The sequence below is a fragment of the Blastomyces dermatitidis genome, assembly GCF_000003525.1.
Source record: "Blastomyces dermatitidis ER-3 genomic scaffold supercont1.7, whole genome shotgun sequence".
Lineage (NCBI taxonomy): Eukaryota > Fungi > Ascomycota > Eurotiomycetes > Onygenales > Ajellomycetaceae > Blastomyces > Blastomyces dermatitidis.
Genome location: NW_025544780.1, coordinates 3,124,237 through 3,143,855, shown reverse-complemented (window position 1 = coordinate 3,143,855; position 19,619 = coordinate 3,124,237). Strand labels below are relative to the sequence as shown.

At 44.8% G+C, this 19,619-nt stretch overlaps 5 protein-coding genes across 7 annotated transcripts; 2 read left to right on the top strand and 3 right to left on the bottom strand.

The window, feature by feature from the left end:
- Positions 1-3,063: 3,063 nt before the first annotated feature.
- BDCG_07022 (uncharacterized protein) lies at positions 3,064-4,947 on the bottom strand (the record flags this gene model as incomplete). Its single annotated transcript, XM_045422788.1, has 1 exon — positions 3,064-4,947. The coding sequence occupies one exon, from the start codon at positions 4,945-4,947 to the stop codon at positions 3,064-3,066; it is 1,884 nt and encodes a 627-aa protein (XP_045278355.1).
- Positions 4,948-5,978: 1,031 nt separating this feature from the next.
- BDCG_07021 (geranylgeranyl transferase type-2 subunit beta) lies at positions 5,979-7,202 on the bottom strand (the record flags this gene model as incomplete). The annotated part of the gene is made up of 4 exons (XM_045422787.1): positions 5,979-6,104; positions 6,173-6,624; positions 6,718-7,003; positions 7,101-7,202. 4 exons carry the CDS (start codon positions 7,200-7,202, stop codon positions 5,979-5,981), a joined length of 966 nt encoding a protein of 321 aa, XP_045278354.1.
- Positions 7,203-10,129: 2,927 nt separating this feature from the next.
- On the top strand, positions 10,130-16,224 carry BDCG_07019 (rho GTPase activator; the record flags this gene model as incomplete). 3 transcript variants are annotated; one of them, XM_045422784.1, is made up of 7 exons in its annotated part: positions 10,130-10,240; positions 10,292-11,075; positions 11,615-11,972; positions 12,185-12,878; positions 13,007-13,670; positions 13,735-13,829; positions 13,901-16,224. In XM_045422784.1, exons 4-7 carry the CDS (start codon positions 12,365-12,367, stop codon positions 14,692-14,694), a joined length of 2,067 nt encoding a protein of 688 aa, XP_045278353.1. In that variant the 5' UTR covers positions 10,130-10,240; positions 10,292-11,075; positions 11,615-11,972; positions 12,185-12,364. The 3 variants fall into 3 exon arrangements, with proteins under 3 accessions (XP_045278353.1, XP_045281926.1, XP_045281925.1); XM_045422786.1 differs by lacking the exon at positions 10,130-10,240 and having other exon boundaries at positions 10,276-11,071; positions 11,618-11,972; positions 13,901-14,694; XM_045422785.1 differs by lacking the exon at positions 10,130-10,240 and having other exon boundaries at positions 10,276-11,075; positions 11,618-11,972; positions 13,901-14,694.
- Positions 15,728-17,303, bottom strand: BDCG_07018 (ribosome biogenesis protein). The gene is made up of 2 exons (XM_045422783.1): positions 17,158-17,303; positions 15,728-16,964 (listed from the first exon to the last, which is right to left on the bottom strand). The coding sequence occupies exons 1-2, from the start codon at positions 17,223-17,225 to the stop codon at positions 16,355-16,357; spliced, it is 678 nt and encodes a 225-aa protein (XP_045278352.1). The 5' UTR covers positions 17,226-17,303; the 3' UTR covers positions 15,728-16,354.
- Positions 17,304-17,578: 275 nt separating this feature from the next.
- Positions 17,579-19,179, top strand: BDCG_07017 (mitochondrial ribosomal protein DAP3; the record flags this gene model as incomplete). The annotated part of the gene is made up of 2 exons (XM_045422782.1): positions 17,579-18,221; positions 18,302-19,179. 2 exons carry the CDS (start codon positions 17,579-17,581, stop codon positions 19,177-19,179), a joined length of 1,521 nt encoding a protein of 506 aa, XP_045278351.1.
- Positions 19,180-19,619: the final 440 nt, after the last annotated feature.

Sequence of the window (19,619 nt, the reverse complement as noted above, 5' to 3'; positions counted from 1 at the left end):
ATATATTATTAGAATAGATCTGTCTTGATATTCACTGATAAAAGTTATTATATTATCTATCTTGTATTTAATTATAGTTATAGTCACAGCAGAATCACTGATTTCACTGTATCAGAAAATCTTCTTATTTATCTTGAATTTTATAGATATATTTCTGACAGTGTATTGAACACTTATTTCTAGTGCCCTGGTGACCGAATAGTTAATGCGGCCACCTGGTAGCGCCTTGGCGTGGGAAACCAAGGTGTGTGAGTTCGAAACCCGCAGGGAATACATTAAATCCAAAACTCAAGCATCTCAGATTTCTAATAAATACAGAGGTGTACAAATCACTTCAATAAAATTGCTCTATATTCCTGAGCTGGGAAGTTATTATCGCATGTATCTAACTGTCACTTCTTTGTATTTCCTATGTTCTTGTTATCTTGATATAGTCTCAACACCTGTATTTCCTTCTGTATAATCAACACTTGACCTGTATTTAACATCATGCAAGGACTCTTCATAAGCTTCGCTTGCATATGAGTATAATGAAAGAATAATAATAATAATAATAACTTATTTCTAGTTAATAGAAATGATTTTATATTTAAAATAGCTATAATTCAATCAGTAATAGCCTGTATAAAAAGTATTAAGATATAAATAAAATTCATCAGATATGCTGATTACACTCAGAAGTGAAATATGAAAGTATTTACATTTATTATATAATAATCTGCAAAGATGAATTAATAATATATATAAAGACTTATATTTTTCTTTTTCTTCTTTTCTTCTTTCTTCTTCTTATAATAATAATACACTGTAAAGATCATTCTCAGCTCACTTAGCTTATTCTACTCTTCTTTATTTCTTAGTCTGATTAGTACTCTGTCAGTTGTAATAGAAAGCTTTTAATCAGAAAAGTTCTAATTAAGATATTTTATCTATATAGTATATCAAGAATATCAGTAATTCATTATATCAGTATTAATCACAGTAATAATAATAACAGCAGCAGTATTAAAATAGTAAGTAACACTCTCAAGTGTACTTATATTATCACTGTAAAGACTTAAGAGAAGAAAGTAAGCAGCTATCTGAATACTCTTATAAAGCAGCTCAGTAAATAAATAATATATAAGTACTGTATTAAGTATATTTTTCTTCATTATTTGAATACTGCTTATAATAAGATAAAGAAAAGCTCAAAATCTTATATAAATTATAATTATAAGAAAAAGAGATGTATAATTATTTCTGAAGAATTAAAAAAATAAGTTAATAATCTGATCTGAATTCATGACTTTTATCTTTCTATATCAGATGATTTTAAGAAAATAATAAAGAAAACTATATTGAAATTAGTGAAGAATCTTTTAAAATAGATTAAGAAAGTTAAAACTCACTAATAGAAAGTGAAAGCTTAATATATAAAGAGTATTACTATTGCTTTAAAAGCTTTGAATATTATTATCAGTACTGCTGAAAAAGCTAAAATTAAGATTAAGAAGATCAAGTTAGATATTAAAAGAGTAAAATTAAAAATTAAAAAGAAAAAAGTTATTATAGAAAAGAAGAAAATTATGATTAAAAAGATAAAACTTAATATTGAAACTATCAAGCTTAAAGTGTATTATAAGCTTTTGAGAATAATAGTTAATTATATTAAAGAATAAAAATCAGTGATGAAGAATCTTATAAATTTAATAAATAATATCAATACTGAAGCTAGCTGTATTATCATTGAAATGTATAAAATAATAAAGTATATTCAGAGATTTATAGATTATCTTGATAAGAATTCAGTTACAGTTAGTAATAGTAGCAGCAGTGATAAGAAATTTGATAATAGTAATAATTCTCTTCTTATCTCTTTTATTAATATCTCTGCTACTGTTATTAATTCTTCTCTCTCTTTCTTCTTTAATCTTTCAACTTCAGTTGATTCTCTGACTATGAGTAGCACTGAAACTCTCAACATTCTCAGTGAAACAGTAAGTTAGAATCAGTGAAATGATTCTCAGATTTATTTAGAAGTTAATAATAATATATATAGATAAGTAAATATATAGCTCTTAATTTCTCTGAAATCTTCTCTCTTAAATAGTAAATGATTATTGATACTGACTCTTTACAAACTTTAATATCAATTTGTAAGTTCTCTGAAATAAATATTGATATGAATATGACAGAAAATGATGATAATAATATAGAGATAATTCAGAGAATCTGAGAGAAATTACAGAGAAATATGACAGATTTTCAATAGAGAATGATTCTGATGAATGAAATGTTTTTTAGAATTAGTGATTATATAGATAAAAATCAGTGATATTATCAATACAATGATGATTTTGTTCTGTTCATAACTCATTTACAGTGATTCCACAGCTAATCCACCATTATATTATATTTTACAGTTCGGTGATGGTGTCAGTGACTGGCACGGCGGAACAACCATAACCCAGTCGTATAATAAGCCTACGTTTTTCCGGTATGGATAGTTTCACCTTAGGTAGATTACACATATACAACAACGTTATCCTCTAACAAAGTCAATTATCAACTGATTATTACTGTATTGTGCGAGGTCAGGGTCATGATTATGTAATGAGGTCAAGTGGCGCACTTAGCGAGGTCAAGTTTTCTGTATACACCGGGTGGGTGGAAGTTCATATTAAGCTAGCACCAAGGGTATCAATAGCTATATAAAATACAACTCTAATTCACGCTCTATGTTTCGACAAGCTCCAAATTTTTCCTTTTTTCTTCGAGCCGGGTAGGGAAATACAAAAGTGGGATGAACGCTCTTATGGATGCTAACATGCAAAAAAGAATGGTGTTCTAATAGTTCTGCAAAAGAGTAGAAAATAAAAGTCAAGGGAGGGTTGTGGAACGGTATGTGATATACCTATCTATATTCAATGTTCGGGAATTAACTTCGCCTTTTGGCCATTCAATAACCCCCCTCCGTGCGGCCCCGAAACCACTGAACTCGGCCGGTTTAACTGATTGCCATATCATTTCGAGTCGATGTAGATTTATCTACGGTAAACAGTAAAACGATATAATTCGATTTCACCGTGTAAGGTTATCAAGATAGATATCTCCGTACTCTTCTCGGTCGACGTCCGATACCGTTCCGTCTGGCGAGATGGCGCCCGCTTTTTGGGCTTTCTCATGCACTACAAGCGTAGCGTGAGACCGAGGAGTAGCAACGCTCAGCCCATCACAAGGTTGGGTTTGAGAATATGAGAACGACAAGGGGTTGCATGAATACCCAAATCCATCGTTCTCAGGAAACGCCCCAAAACTCTGCTGCGAAGCAGATCCATAAAAGTATTGGGCTGAGTATCGACCTTCTTCGACAGATTGCTGTCCAGCCCAGTTGCTATGGCCGGCATGGGCTTCAACCCGTCCATTAGAATTCATGATAGGCTCGACATTCTCTTTTCCAATGGTGCATTCCGGAATAGCAGTGGGCCGGGTATGGCTGTATGGCTTGGATGCGTGAAACTGGTAATTGCTCGAGGCACCAGACGGATGAAATAGACGAGGGCCTGTAAAAGTGCCAAGTGAGGGCTTGGCATCGTGTGCAGCATTCGCGGCATCTATTGTACCGTCCCCTCCACGGGAGATGGCCTCACGAAAGGCCGCCTGCACCTGTTCCTTGTTGTCGTTGAAGATTGCAAATCCAAGACGAGACTTTTGCTCATAGTCAGTAAACGTTAACTTGAAGTCTTCATCCCCCGCAGCGTAATGGCTACCGAAATACTGTAGGGAACGGCTTGTGGGAGAGCCATCAAGAAGGGGCAATGCGTGTCTGGATAACTCCTCCAGAGAATCGGTGTGGCGACGACGATCCGCTTTGGTTGGCTTTCTCCGTTGGCCTCTTAGATTGAAGAGGTTAGTGCTTGACTGAGCAAGCGGGCGTCGTCTGGGTCGTGGTATTCGCTTAGGAATCGGAGTTTCCCCGGTGAGAGGGCTACTGTCTTCGACTTCCCCCGAGATGGGGCGCTCCCGACGCAGTGTTCCTCCTGGAGAGAAAACCAATTCTGTCGCTTCAACATCTTCAGATGTCTTTTCCATTTGTTTCAAAATGCTGATATCCTTTTTCTGATTTCTTTTCTTCCTCATTTGTTCGGTAGCCGAGTCAAAAATATCCATACCAGGCCATAAAATACCTTTAAGCCTCGTGGCTTCATCCCTTTTTGCTGGAGATTCCTCATAATCGTCGTCAGCGGCATACTCTGGTGAGCCATTGTCCACAAACGGGTCAGGAGTGACCGGGCGTCTTGGTCGACGCAGCGTAGAAGTACGAGAGTTATCAGATTGTTCAGCCCAAGGTCTCTTCCGTCGGCCAGCAGGACTAATCTCTTCGGATGCTGAGGAATCAGACACCGGTTTCCAACCAATCGTATTTTCTGTTGAAGTAGTTAACAGCAGGCTAGGATGGCACCTAGGCCACAGCGGAGCACTTGGAGCTTGTGCTTTTATAGAAGCAGTATTTGCAGCAGCGGTATGCCGTGGAGCTTCTTGGATGTGAGTGTGACTGTTGTCGGCAGCAATGTATGGGAGAGACATCCGCGGATCTAAGTATTCCGGGAGATGACTAGTGCTAGCTGGCTGTTCAGGGGGTTTGGGGGCCGAACGACTGTCCCTCACTTTGGAGGGTTTGCGAATGGACGAGGCATTTCCAACAGGGGCAGAGTTGGAATTACTCTTCTTGGCTTCCTTAGTGAGCATGCGTTCTGAAAGCAAGCCAGCAAGGTTATGCTCTTTGTACCACTGGTCATAGGCAGCTAGCAATTCGCCAGCTTCAGGCTCCTGGTGACTTCTCACCTGGAGCTTGAAGTAGTGGGAGAGATGACCCTTGGAGCTAACATGGGTCAGGAGGTGTGACACATCACTGAAATTGGGCTTCCTGGGGCATATAATGCATTTGAGAATAGAAGAAGGCATGATTTTTTCGAAGATGATAACTGAACGGTCCACGGAGAAAAGTCCGTGGAAGGGAATATGGCAACAACAGAGAGAACAGGCAGCCTAGCTTAACACAGATACACAGGCACCGCAGAGACAGTAGAAAACAGAGAGGGACGAAAAAGGGGCTACAGAAGCAGCAATTGGGAGATATAGATGCACCTCAGTGATAGAAATGAACAACAGAACGGTCTCTCTTCGCGGCTGGTTGAGGGCGGTAGAAGAGAGGTTGAGAAGGTGAGGTTGAAGAGTTGACGAGAGAGACAGCGAAGTTGGGATGTTTTGTCGTTGAGGAACAGCAAACATCCAGGGGAGGCAAGTGCAGTCATGGGAGGGAACATGAAAACAGTATCGTATTTTGATATACGTAGGTTAGAGATAAGAGAATGGCGTGGTAATACCGCGGTATTACCAGAATGGAAAAATTGAGAGGGCAAGAACAGAAAAAAAAATGGAACTTCCGCCCAGAGGATGGAAGCCATCGAAAGGGAAGGTGATGATATTCACAAGGCCCACTGGGTTGTATGTATATCAACAAAGGTGACTGTATTGTTTATATAGGGGAATAGGTGAGGTGGGTTTTACGTTGTTCTTGTTTTTTCCTTAATGTTCTCTGGTTCCTATAACCTCGACGTGAGTGCGATCCGAGGTGACAAGAAGCGGATAAAAAACCACGCAGATATTTGTTTTTCTCCTGCCTTGTATCCCAATGCCTATCGTGTATCAGGTAATGGGTTATTAGATTGCGGGAGGTCGCTGTTATGCTCCTTTTTTTGTTTGGGACAAGGAATGGCTCGTGGAATAAATAATACAGCGCTTCTCTCAGCGACTCTTAGATAAAAAAGAATTGCCTACTCGAAGCTACTAGACACATTACATATACCACGAACATATTATTTCCCTAACACCCTGCTGGTGACTGCTTTGGGCATACAACTTTTTTACCTATCAGATGGTGTTCCCAAAAAAAAAAAAAAGAAGAAGAAAGATAGGGGGGGGAGAACAACGTACTAGATCGGATCGACCTCCTCGAGGCCAGGATATTTCAGTAAGCTCAGGCCAGCGATCCCAAAAACGGTATGGAACACATCAACCATATCTCCTGGTCGATCTGCTATCCCACCTTCACCTGGGTCCTATATTTTCTTTCTCAATGACAAGTTCGCGCGGGTCTTCAGCAAAAATAGATATGAGTTCAACCTACCTGGCAACGGAGAATGAAGGCAGCCAGCTTGGCTCCATCAATCCAATGAAGCCTGCCAATCATAGCTAGACTACTTGCCACCCACCAGCTGTAGCAGACATCCTCTAGCTTCTCCGGTCGACCATTCAGCCCACCGTTATCCAGCTGTCTCTCACTTAGCCAACCACCCAATCGGTCCACATCGACCAAGTCAAGGCGGCCAGCAATCGCCAAGGCTCCAACGCAAGTAAATATCTGACCCGCATGGGACTCTGCCCCTGGACGAACTCCGAACCCGCCATCAAAATTCGCACATGACTGTAGATAGGCTACGGCTTTGGGAACATCGACAAGGTGAAGGAGACCCAATAAGGACAAGGCGTTAAGCGCACCGTAGAGGAAACGTGTGTCTATCTCCCCCCATTCGTCGCCCTTGAACGTTCCCGTAGAACGATCCTGAAGATTCGCAATAACTAGAGGGGGGGAAACAAAGGAAAGGGGAAACGAATTAGCCGGCGCAGTTCCCGTAGAAGTCCACAAATCATCCAAGATATATATGGCCATACATGAGCCCACTTTCTCCTTCCCTCCCCGGCCCTGCTTCTCCAATTCATCGACGGCATCAATCGTCACGAGGATCTGAACCGCACTAACAGTATATAGCATGTGAGCGTCATGGCCCGGGGCGGCACCAAAGCCGCCACTGTCATGCTGGCAACTTAGAACGAAGGCAATAGTCTCGTCGCGGGGCAATGTCTCGGGATGCCCAAGCAAATGGAGCGCGGTCAGACCCCAGTAAACTCCATTCAAACGCAGGTGTTCTGTAAGCCAGTATTCCAATTCATCTTTCCGCTGGTGAAGAGCTAATTGTTAACAACACAATAACTTGCGAAAACAACTCTGGTATCGGCATGTGGAAATAAAAGAGTCTTAAAAAGGCAGTACGCACTGTGTCAAGGCGTTTGATGTAGTCTACATGTTTCTGCACACAGAGCTCCCCGCCTGCGGAGTCTGGCGCACCACCCCTCCCAGGGCCTGAAACTAAAGACATCGGTACGGACAAGCGGCCTAAAAAACACACAAGTCAAGCGGCAGGGGAACTTGAGGTTAGTCTGAAGTAAAAAAGAGAAAAAAAAAAGGAAGAAGTGCTTCCAGAATGGAATGGAGAAAGTTATTTTTAAGTTCAACAAATGGCGCGTGCGTGTGATTCGCGAGAGCGTAACTACCATTCAGTGGACCAGGCTCCTTGCTTATGGTTTTCTTTTTGTTTTAACTCCGTGCCTGGGGACCTGGGTAGGTTATCAGAGCATGCGACAATTCATAACGTCCATAATTATAAACGGGTCAGTAGGCGTACATATACATTAGGGGGAGGTTGATGGAGGAAATGAATTCAGCCCCCTGGTCCGATTCTCCGGAACAACAAAGGTCCGAGCCCTTGGACTTGGCAATCATCATTTTGACGCGATGATGATGATGACGATATTGATGATTAATGAGACAAATATGCTACAGAACCAGAAAGTCGTATCGTATGTCCACGCACAAAATTCACCACTCATTATCCCCATGAGATGGGATGGGATGGGATCGGATAGGATATAAGAGGGGCAACAACAGCGCGAAAGCCCTGCATTTCTGTAGTCTTTGTGCATATTCTCCCTTCCGTACCCCTGGTCAAAAATAAGTCCCTGCACTCTTCAGCAGCAGTGCTACTTATGAAGGGTACTGCATCGAAAAAACACACTGCAGTACGTTACCAGTAACTGTTGGATGTGGCAGGCGAATCGCCCGCCAAATACCCGATGACGTCTGTCTAGTACTTCTTAGAAATTGGGATCTTGGGCGGCAACGAGCGCCACCCCGGATTAGGGCCCACCGATTTTCATTGGATGGCTTTTACCGCGCTCTGCTTTGGGGGAGAGGGAGAATGGGATGCTTGAAGTTACCGATTGCTTGTGACCAAATCTGAATCATCTTTGCAACATCTACCAGGTGTGAATATATCGGATCGTCATGCGGGAGATTTCGTCACTTATATGACTTTGAGCAGGGAAGTGTTGCGTAAGTTCATGCATTTGGAGTACAACCACACACGATACCTATGTAACCATTGAAAACACACTCGTCAATGCACCGGACTACGACGGGACAGAGGGAGCCGAAAATCCCTTCCATGGGTGTAAGGGGCACGTATACTCCCCGTATGGAGGTTCAACGAGTGGTTTTCGAGTTCGAGCCTAAGGACTTGGCCAATAATTTAACGGATTGAAGTTATTCATCAGTCCACTCATTATTTAGATTTAAAGGCTTGGGCGCTATTTTTATATCTTCTTTCTTGCATTTCCCTTCCCCTTACCCAGGATCAGTGTTCCCAGGTATTTACCTCGCGGGTGGGGGGGAAGAGGTTTTAACGGTAACCTAAACCTAGAAGAGCGGTGACATTGAACGAAACAACATCACCTCAACGGAATAACCAATGCAGAGACATGTGCGGAAGTACCCCGAATTTCCCCCCTCTTGCGAGTTACCACTGCCATCAGAGGTACCACGCAGACTCATGCAGTGCGGCCCCCCTCTCTTCCTTGATGCAGTATATACCTGTATGTACAGTACATAAGTGGTACTGTACATACAGGACAGTTGATGCAGTTACTGGGGTAAAACGGCTGTAGTAGGTCGAGTTTTAACCGCCGAGCAAGGGCAGCGATTCCCCTATCCCCATTGTTGTTGAATGATGGAGAAATCTACGGGTACAGGTAAGGTTGGGAGGTGTAGGGACACGTATACAAACCGCGCTACTGGATATTCCTTCCCCTTGAATGCGTTCCGTTTGAGTTATTTTATATCACTCAACGAATAAAATAAATATAAATATAAATAAATATAAATATAAAAATAAAAATAAAAATTGACGCAGGATTTTAGATGGAAGGTCCACATAGTGTATCCCGGTACCTGAAAACTTCCTGTCCTAGGTCGCATCTATTAGGATATGAGGTACATGCACATGTACATGTACAGGCTAACAGTTTGAAAAGGAAACCAGGAAAGGGGCGCAACTCAATTGAAGAAGCTTGATTGGAATATTTGCAGAGACTTGGCTAACGCAGCGAGTATGCTTCGGTAGTAGCAAACGAGCCAAGCTTCTTTGAAATGATATCTTTCTTCTCACCAAACTCATTCTCATTTAATGTTCGTTCGTTATTGATTGGCGATGATATTCCCAGCGTCTCTTCAACTTTCGAGAGTCAAGCATAGGATAGGACGAGACCGACGATTCGCCTACTAAACAAGTGCTGCACCGAGCCCCGTGGTAACCATCGACTTAGCGAATGGATGGCCCGTTATTTAACTATCTGGCCCAGGATGGGGGGATGGGGTGGGTGAGTGGGTTCTTCCGCCCGACCGACCAGCAACGGCGTCAGGATATCATTATCATTATTCCTTATTATCAAATATTCTATTCCTCCTGTCTTGCACTGGTTTCGTGGGATGATGGGGTAATAATAATAAGAACCAACAACTCTTTGAAGTCAGGATCCAAAATGGTTTGGATAGGCAAGAGGAGACAGGACACCATATTACGGACGGTAACTACTTCGTAGGTGTTGCAGAGGAAGTGAGTGTGTGTGTTGCGTGGCCTTTACGCAGGTCCGAGATTCCCTGCGCGCGAGAGCCCCTGGAGCCCCCTGGAACTTGGAAGCCCTGGCCATCCATCCCAAGGGGAGATAGTTAACTATGCCCCTAACTAACTACATTAGATGGTTAGAGCGGACAGTTTTCTCCAGTATTTTGCTGTCTTTCATTATCTTTACACTTGCTAAATTCGAATCGATAACCACACTTCAAAGGTATATACGATACGTAGCGCAGCGTACGTAGGATGATGTCTCTCTGTAAAGCTAGCTATTAATAGCAAAAGTGTACTCCGTACTCCGTAGTGTGCTTGCCTTGCCGTTAGGAGGAGGAGAGGGTTCGGAATCCAGGTACCGCCCGGATCGGGCCTAGGCGATGTCTCTGTTATAGCGCCAGGGAAGGGAGCCAGTTAACCACACGTGGGCGGACGCTTAACTCCACCGCCAGCAGGTATGTTGGTATGAACCCACTGACACTGACCACTTGACGACTACTCATTAGTACTGACCACTGACCACTGACCAACTACGGAGTACGGAGTAACTACGCAGTAACTAATAATGACCACTAACTAATAACTAATGACCGCTAACCCACTGACCACTGACCCGCCACAACCATCACGACATCCGCATCAAATCCATTCCATCAGGCTTGGCTGGGCTGGCGGTCTTGGTCTACTCTACTCCGTACTGTACTGCGTATATCTCCTCTCCACCGCACCGGCGCAGCATCATCTTCTTCTCCTTCATCCTCCCTTCCATCCCTCCCACCCTTCTTTTGTTCTTCATGTCTTTCTTTCTTTCTTTATTTTTTTTTGGTTTTTCTTCCTCCTTTTTGTTCTCTTCCAATAATCCCCCATCTTTCCTCCTCCTTCTCTCCGTCTCTCCGTCTCTCTCGTCTCGTCCACTGTCTCACTTTATCCGACTCACTGACGGACAGACGAACTGACCCTTGTGGACCGACCACCTCGTTTGTTGTAACCCAACATTCCAAGTAACTCACTCTGCCCTGCTTCTGCTTGTCCTTTGTCCGCCTCCAGAGTCCTACAACTACCAACTCGCAACAGCAATCCCCTCCTCGACCACCTACCTCCTCTTAACATCGTCCTTTTGTCCGACTCTTTCTCTCTCGCTCTCGCACTCTCCTCTCGTTCCCTCTGTGCTCATAGACAGACGTAGAAAGACAAAACACAAGACGCATAAAGATCACATACGGGCTAGATATTTAATCCTCTCCTACCTTTTACCTGCATAAGAACGGCCCCAGAACCGGTTTGCTGTATGTATGTATGCTTCTTGCTTGCCTCGGTTTCCATTTCCCTTCGACGCCCGTGTCCGCCCTTCCTTTCATTGTTGTCGCGCATCACTTTTACGGCTACACGCAGCTTTCCTGCCTGGCTCCTCTCCTGTACCTGGATGAAGCATCTAAGCAATAATCTATCTATCTTGTTCGTTGCCTGTGATTTAATTTGATTTGATTGGTTGGTTGATTGATCGCTCGATTGATTGATCGCTCGATTGATTGATTGGTTCCCTACTCGCCTCTGTCCAACTTAGTTACTTTTGCATCTCTCAAATCTCTTCTCCTCTCTCATCCAACCTCATCTCACTTGTCTCTGCTTCCTGCGGCCGCTCGCCTCGATAATAATAATATTTCCCTCCCGCCATTTGCCGCAGGATGCGCCCTCGCCCTAGACTAACCCTGTATTTTATTTTATTTTATTGCATTGCGGTTCTCCATTCTGGTGTGCGTCGTTTAGGTTTTTGTTGGGTTTCCAATTCGCTTTGTATCGCAAAACTAATACACTCGTCGCACAACCAGCAGCCTCGTGCAACATCATCGATTCCCTTTTTCTTCCCATCTTTCTTATCCGACTCCCTTTCGAAAGCCCCGAATGCGTTTACTTACCTGCAATTAACCTTATCAACAACAAAATTAAGACGGATATCCCTAAGACCTCTTCCAGGGTTGCGCAGCGTGGCTTGGATTAAATTCAACCGTTTCACTTCGCAACCGGCTTTTGGACGCTGCAGCGCGGCTGGGGGGGGGGAAGGAAATCACTCGCAGGTTCATCCAGGGTATTCCACGTTGCAGTGCCCTCCATCTGAGGGCATTGGTGGGGACGAAATAGGAGATCACAGCGTGTTCTGTGACGTCTTATTAAAAAGGGTCTTAAAACGTAAGTAATATCCGTTTACTTATGTTTCCCTAATTTTATTTTATGACCTGCGTATATATATATATGTGTGTATATGTATATAGAAGATAGCTTTGTATATATCTACATCGCTATGGTCCTCTTGTTTTTTGGATTGTTGTCTTGCTTGGTGACAGAAGTGCCTTCTCGCAACCTAGCCCGCAATCATGGCTAACTCACAAAGTTCACAACAGGACGGGCCGTCTTCATCATCTATCGTACCGGCCGTGCTGATTTACTCCCGCCTCCCGTTCTCTTACTGTCCACCGTCTTACGGGTTTCCTCAAGGGAAAGCTGAGAGGTTCTTCTTTCCCGACTCCCACTTACCCATCCTCACAAAGCCTACCCGAAACAGCAATATTCCATTGGTAACAATGGCAAAAAAAAAGACATCCCAAGCTCCCCATTTAGAGCTGGGATCGTCCAACTTCAATGAACTCTCTCAGAACCCCCGCTCGCCATTGAGCCCCCTAAGCCCCACATCACCCAGGTCTCCTACGTCTCCATATTCCAGAGGGTCTGTAATGAGGCCTTTGACGGGGAAAACTTCGCCTGGCTCCCTATCACCAAATGCTTCTGCTGTTGAAGAGAACAATGAAGTGCCACAAACGCCAGGTATAACCGCAATCCCGCAATATCCACCTTCTCCCAAAGAATCCACTAAGCATGGACGAGACCCGTCGCGTTCGTTCTTCTCCAACCTCAAGGCATCCAAGTCAAGCCACAGGCTTCAATCGTCGGATGGTCCCGATAAACAGACGGCTGATGGCAAACCCCCACCAAGTCGAGGTAGTTCGAAGGATAGGGCAGTGAATATATCTAGTCGGGGACGGAATGGTTCCTCTGTGGATCCACCAACTTCCTCCGGTCGTGCTGAAAGAACAAATGGTGGGGAAATATTCCGCCTTTCTTTGTTTCTCCCCCTCTCTTTTTCTTTCTTTGCTGCTTTATGTGCAAAAGCAAAGTGATAAAGAGGCGAAAAAGTGCATGAAAGCTGACTATGAGGTATATTTTAGGCAACCGGAATGACGATCAATCTCTACGCAAGGAAAGCGTAACTGATTACAATTTAGCGTTCAAAAAAAGCAAACCTCGTTTCGCCAACATTCTAACTCGGTCACGATCCATTAGAATGGACGATTCCTATGCCACTGGTAAAAACCATCCACCTTCGCGACGACCATCTTACGGTTTACTACGTCTAGAGGAAATCAGCAGAAGCAGCAATAATACCCAACCGCCATTGAAAACCGCCCCATTACAACCAGACAAAATGTTCAAGGAGGTGATGGGTTCCTCCGTCAGAAACCGATCAGCCGACCGCCCAGCAGCTGATCACTCCCCTTCCAAATCCCAGCGACATCTAGGACACGGAGGCTCACTGACATCCTCTTCGTCGCTGAGCCAGGTCTCCGGCGCGTCGCTATTCAACAATCTAAAGCAAACATCCAGCGGCGCGGCTGACCGTCTGGGCAAAGCCGGGAAGGGATTTTTCGGTAAAATCACTAGGAGTGGGAGTAGCAATGAACGGGAGTTCCCTGTAGATGACACGTATACCTGCCGAGTCATTAATCTTCCGCTGGTGGAGCAAACTCGGCGGACGCGGATTTCGAAACGGTTAGAAGCATCGAAAGATAAAACTGAGTATTGGATGCCGGCTCTGCCGTGGAGATGTATCGAGTATGTTACTTTTCTTCGTCAGATAGCCCTTTGGTCGATGTCCTTCACTAACATAGTTTGCCAGTTATTTAAATTTTAAGGGGTGTGAGGAGGAGGGCCTTTATCGAGTCCCAGGAAGTGGAAAGGATGTTAAGCATTGGCAGAGGAGGTTTGATACAGGTATGTTTTGCTTCCTTTATTCTAAGGCATCTGATCATTTTGTACTAACTGGTTTCGTTTTTACTTTGAAGAATACGACATTAATCTATTTGACGAACCGGACCTATACGATATCAACACGATTGGATCGATGTTCAAGGCATGGCTCCGCGAGCTACCTGATGAAATCTTTCCCAAAGCAACGCAGGCTATGATCGCAGAAAAGTGCGCGGGTGCTACAACCGCCCCGCAAATGCTCAAGGACGAGTTATCCAAACTTCCTCCCTTCAACTACTACCTCCTCTTCGCCATAACCTGCCACCTAAGCCTCCTGCACTCCTACGTCGACAAGAACAAAATGGACTATCGCAACCTCTGCATCTGCTTCCAGCCATGTATGAAAATCGACGGCTTCTGTTTCCAGTTCCTCGTCTGCGACTGGAAGAATTGCTGGCAGGGCTGCTGGACGGAGAAGGAGTATCTGGCAATCGAACTCGAGGTGGAAAGGAAGGCTCTTACTGAAGCCCAGGAGGGTACGAACGCAAAGGAGACGGTTGTTGATGACAGAGCCGTTTCGTCGTCAGGTAGCAGTAGCCAGGCTCCAAATACAACCACTACAACCACCACAGCCAACAGCAATAACAACAGCACCAGCACCAGCACCAGCACCAGCACCAGCACCAGCAACACGAACAACAACAACAACAACAACAACAACAACAATACCAACGCGGCCCCCATTGGCAGCAGGACGCAGACATCCAACCGCTCAACGAGCCCGAGACGCGGACGAAAACAAGCACCACCAAGTATTAACAGCTCGCATTCACGTTCTGCATCTCAGCTACCTGAGCTTGGGCCACCACTGTCGCCTATGAAGATTTAGAGCCACTTCTTTCTAAAGGGATATAGAGATAAAGTAGTATATTAGAGCAAACCGGACGTATGAAAATGCGAATCTGTTTTTGATCAAATGAGATGGATAGTTGTTGTTTTTGGACGAGAATCACTCCCTGGAATATTGAATCCCCAGGACAGAAGCCAACTGGATTTCTAGAAGAAGAAATGGAGTTGAATTGAAGGCCTTGTGGGAATGTCACATTTTCTATCACCAACTGCACCCATACCTTTCCTCAAACACAATACTCAAGAGGAGGCATGATGTTGCAGTTTCTTCAGAATGCTGTGTGTAAAATCATCATACAAATGCATTTTTACATCTACATTCAAAATTTCTGCTAGTCTTTGCACAGGAGTTTTTATTTTATTTTATTTTATTTTATTTTTTAATTCTACCTCGCTGTAATGCACTCACTCTGAGCGAGTTTGTTTGGTTGTGATTCTCTTTTTCTTTTCTTCTATTTTTCTATCTTGGTTTCCAACTTGCAAGCAACATCTCAGAGCTATCTTTTATTCTATTCTTGGGAGTTGCACTTACAGTTTGCATTCTAATCTTGTTTTGCTTCTTTCTGTCTGTTCCTTTGTTGTTCTCCGGGCTCTCCTGAAGCATGCTCTGGCGCTTAAAGTGAGGTTTTTTATTCCCCTGATACTTTTAGTTTGTCGATTTTCAGTCTGTCGGCCTTGTGCGAATCATCCTTCATTGCCGTCTCTCATTCGATTCTACTGCCCTTGCTTTCTACGCCTACATATAGGTTTCTTTGTCGGCTTTCTGAGTGTTCCCTGGCTGCCCTGCCCTTCTTTTGAACCGGTTCGCCCGTTCTGGCCCTTCTTGACTCCCTTTTTACAGGTCCTGGCTTTGGCATTACATTACACGTCATCATGTAGCATTTTTTCCCTCCCTTTTTCCATTCCTTTTTTTAATCCCATTCCCCCTTCTGTTTAAGCCTTTTATATTTCATTCTTCTCTTTTCCCTTCCTTACTTTTTCCTACCTGATGGCTTTTTCTTATTCATTTCTCACTCTATATATTTGCCTTAGCTCATCAACTTTGGCACCGGTGTTTATGAAATGTTTTACTTGGGTTTGCAGATGTAACTGTATAAATATCTTGTTGTTAGGCATGCATTCTGATTTATGTTAACATTTGCTGAACTGAAAGTAAAAGGGGAAATTGGCATCCATGAAGTTAAATAGCTATCTATGTAATTAGGTTCTGGTAAGCTCCTTTCAATAGAGTATACTTTATTCTGCTCAGTTCAGACGGACAACTCCGTCTAGCAAAGCTTCCCCTTTACAAAAAAATTCACTAGGACGTTCGGACGACGATATCTTAGCTCCCTGTATATATTTAGTTCACCGAGGAGCATATAATGATTTGCCCTCAAATGCACACGGCGATGAGAGAAAAGAAGAAACATGGTAGAGAGATATGTATACAGAGAGACACCCGGCATAAAACCAAACAAAAACGCCAAGCGACCTTTTAAAAAATTAAAAAAAATAAAAAAATAAAAGACATCAGAGTTCCCAGCCAACCCCGCTCCGCCCCGCCCCATTCCATTTTATTTATTCCTTCAATTCGCCAATAAACAAATGGAATGCCACAACAGCATGGCCCGTCACCGCACACACTGGATTCGGATCTATCACCCCTGCGTACGCCCCGCTCTTCGCTCATTAGCTCTCATCCGCCTCTCATTCCTCCGTATCCGCTCAACCCTCTCCCGCCTCCCCTGCCCTCTAATCCCCTTCCCCTCGCTACTCAACCCTTCCTCCTTCTTCCACATCTTCTCATCAACCTCCACAAGCCAGTCGTTCTCCCCGCTCTTGTTCTTCCCCTTATACCCCCACCGCGGCACCCACTCGCCGCTCGCCTCGTCGTAGACTAACTTCTTCCTACGCTCCGCCTCCGCACTCCCGCCGCCCGAACCGAGCTTCTTGTTATATTTGCCGATCCCCTTCTTGCGCGCGAAGAGCTCCCATTTCGTCGGCTGCTTGGGGGCCGGGAGTGGTTTGAAGCGGGGGAGGAGGGTGTTTCGCGGGGGCAGGGAGAGGAGGATGCCGTCGCGCGGTGTGGCGGTTATAGGGCAGGTTGTTAGGAGTTGGTTGAGGAGGGATTGGGCACCGTCACGCGCTGTGCTGGCTAGGGCGGCGTTTAGAGATGTGTTGTTTGGGAGGGTAAGGGGGTTTGGGTCTAGGGCGAGGAGGTGGCCTAAGTCGAAGGTGTAGGGGGTGGGTTTTTCGACAGTTATGGGGCTGGATGGAGTATTAGTATATTCGTTAACTTGGAGATTGAACTGCGCGGTCAAAGTAGATGAGAAGAGAGAAGGGGAGGGAGGGGAATTTGGTAAAATGCTTTCTTTCTTTGCTTCGTTCTGAACTTGGAGCTTAGGTGAAGGTTGGAGGGATACGAGCATGCGCAACATTGGAGTTTTAAGGGTGAACATACAGTCTTTCTGGTTTTGGTTTTGCTTGAGCTGTTGAAGCAGCGGTGGAAGCTGAAGTAGATTCACCCATGTCTGCGATTGCCAGGATTGTTGAAAATGTGTTTGTAATTCGTTGATCAAATTGATCAAACGCTTCAGTTTATAAATTTATTTTACCTGATCCCAATGAAAAATAAAAATGAAGTCAGATCCAGCCATGACTAAGCTGAAGTTGTCTTGCTGCTTTTAGTCACCAAATGTTCCACTCAAAACCAGCGACAGGCATTTCCGCTTTTGGTTCTCTAGAATCTTTTCCGGCCAAGAGCCTCTTTTTCACCCCCAAACTTCAGCAGCATCACATCACGGCTATACACACGCTGCGGCAATCCATCCAACAATCGCTTTGGTAGGCCATTGACCACGACGAAGTAGCTTCGTACCACAATGGCCTCCTCCTCCTTTTGCTGGGGCTGCTTTTCGAAGCTTCGCCTATCAGCTCCCCGTCTGTTGCAGCCGCCCTCCGTCCTCCGAATCGCTCCCTTCCACACCACTGCTCCCGCGCTTGCATTGCCCATGAAAAAGAAGCCAGGTTCAGGTCGCTCAGAAGGCCCCAAGTTCCGTGAATCCCGGTCCGCTCGAATTAACAAAAAAACGAAGCGTGAGAAGCCTCGCCCGCCGGCCGTGGGTGAACGCAGAGCAGCGAGACAACGCATCGTGCTAAGCAACACCAACGCCCTCGAGGTCCCAGATATGCAAGAGCTATCTATTGAGAATATGACGAATGCCGAATTGCGCGGCCGTATTGTTGGACTACCTATGGCGCTAGTGGACCGATTGAGAGGCGCTCGCGCCTTCAAGACCACCCAGGGCTGGAGCCTGTTTAGAAGACCTGGTACTCTCGTTAGAGAGGAGACGCTCGAGCTGGGGAGGTTAATCGGTGGCATTGGGAACGGCGAGAGCGAAATGAAAGGGAAAACTGTAAAGAGAATCATTACTGGCGACAAGGGGACCGGGAAGAGTGTCCATTTGACGCAAGCCATGACCTTGGCTATGTTGAACAACTGGGTCACTGTCACTATTCCTGAAGGTAAGACTTCGATGAATTATCTTTTCTACTAATGCGCCCATTTTACTAACCGTTATGCCGCTTTCTTTTCGTTTTAATAGCCCAGGACCTCACGATCGCACATACTGCCTACGCTCCCTCCACCACAGAACCAGGACAATATGTGCAGAAGGATGCAGTGGCTGCACTGCTGCAGCGCATGGTTACTGCCAATGGGCCTGTGCTTGCCAAACTTCATATTTCACAAGACCACCCGAATTTGAAGGCGCCATTTCGCCCCGAGATGAACCTTGAACAATTAGCCAAGCTGGGAATAGATGATACTGCCCACGCCTGGTCGGTATTCCAAGCTCTGTGGTCCGAATTAACCGCAACCAAAGCCACTGCCGATGCTGAGGGCCTAAAGCCTTTCGCTTCCCGCCCACCAATCCTGGTCACAGTCGATGGCCTTGCGCACTGGATGGCGAATTCCAAATACCGCACTGCCGAATATGAGGTTATCCACGCTCACGACCTCGCACTGGTCAACCATTTCCTTTCCCTGCTATCGTCAGATCGCTCCTCTCCAACGCTCCCCAACGGCGGGCTCCTCCTCTACTCTACATCTACCTCAAATACACCAAATATCTACACATTCGACATCTTGCTCAAACAACTCGCTGCTCGCACCTCTGGCATCCCAGCAGACTCGCCGGAATTCCCTACCGCTGATCCATACCGCCGCCCTGACTCACGAGTCCTCGCCTTACTAGATGATGCAAAAGATCTGACGACGCAAAGGCTCACTGGTCTAGGTAAGAAAGATTCGAAGGGCTTGCTTGAATACTTTGCGCTCAGCGGCATCCTGAGAGAAAAGGTCACCGAAGAATTCGTTAGTGAGAAATGGACACTCTCTGGAATGGGGATTGTCGGTGAGCTAGAGAAGTTGGGAAAGAGAGTGAGAGTACCGCCTCCAATTCCTATGCCGGCTGCGAACTGAACTCTTCTTCAATAAATTGAAATTCGTTCCGCCGTTATACAACATGACGGATTCCGGTTCATTTCGAGGTTCGTCGTGTATTCTACTTATATTTTATTTACTATTACGATATTATTTCCTTTCTGTTGCCTATTCCATTTCATTTCTGTTTGACCTTTGAGAGCATTTCTCTGGATATACTCGGACCAGGATTGCTATCCCTAGACCAGATCGCTGTCTTTGTGTTACTCCCTTTATCGTGTTCGGTATTATGCTATACAGTACATTTTTCCTCTGCATTATTATCACTCTTAAGGTTTAAAAAATAGAAGTTGGTGTCCCCGGGTTTGATCGCTTTCCTATCGACAAAATTTGTCACTACTGTTTAACTTTTATCCTCTTTGATCACGGCATGCCCTCTTTCATTCGAAGACGAGTTTAGAAGAGCTGTTACGCATTCC

What these genes read in the sequence shown, in the direction of transcription:
- BDCG_07018 (XM_045422783.1), bottom strand. Translation starts at nt 17,225, where the DNA reads ATGGGTGAATCTACTTCAGCTTCCACCGCTGCTTCAACAGCTCAAGCA. An exon ending in AAACCAAAACCAGAAAGACT is followed by an intron (nt 16,965 to 17,157) that starts GTATGTTCACCC and finishes TACTCCATCCAG; the next exon opens with CCCCATAACTGTCGAAAAAC.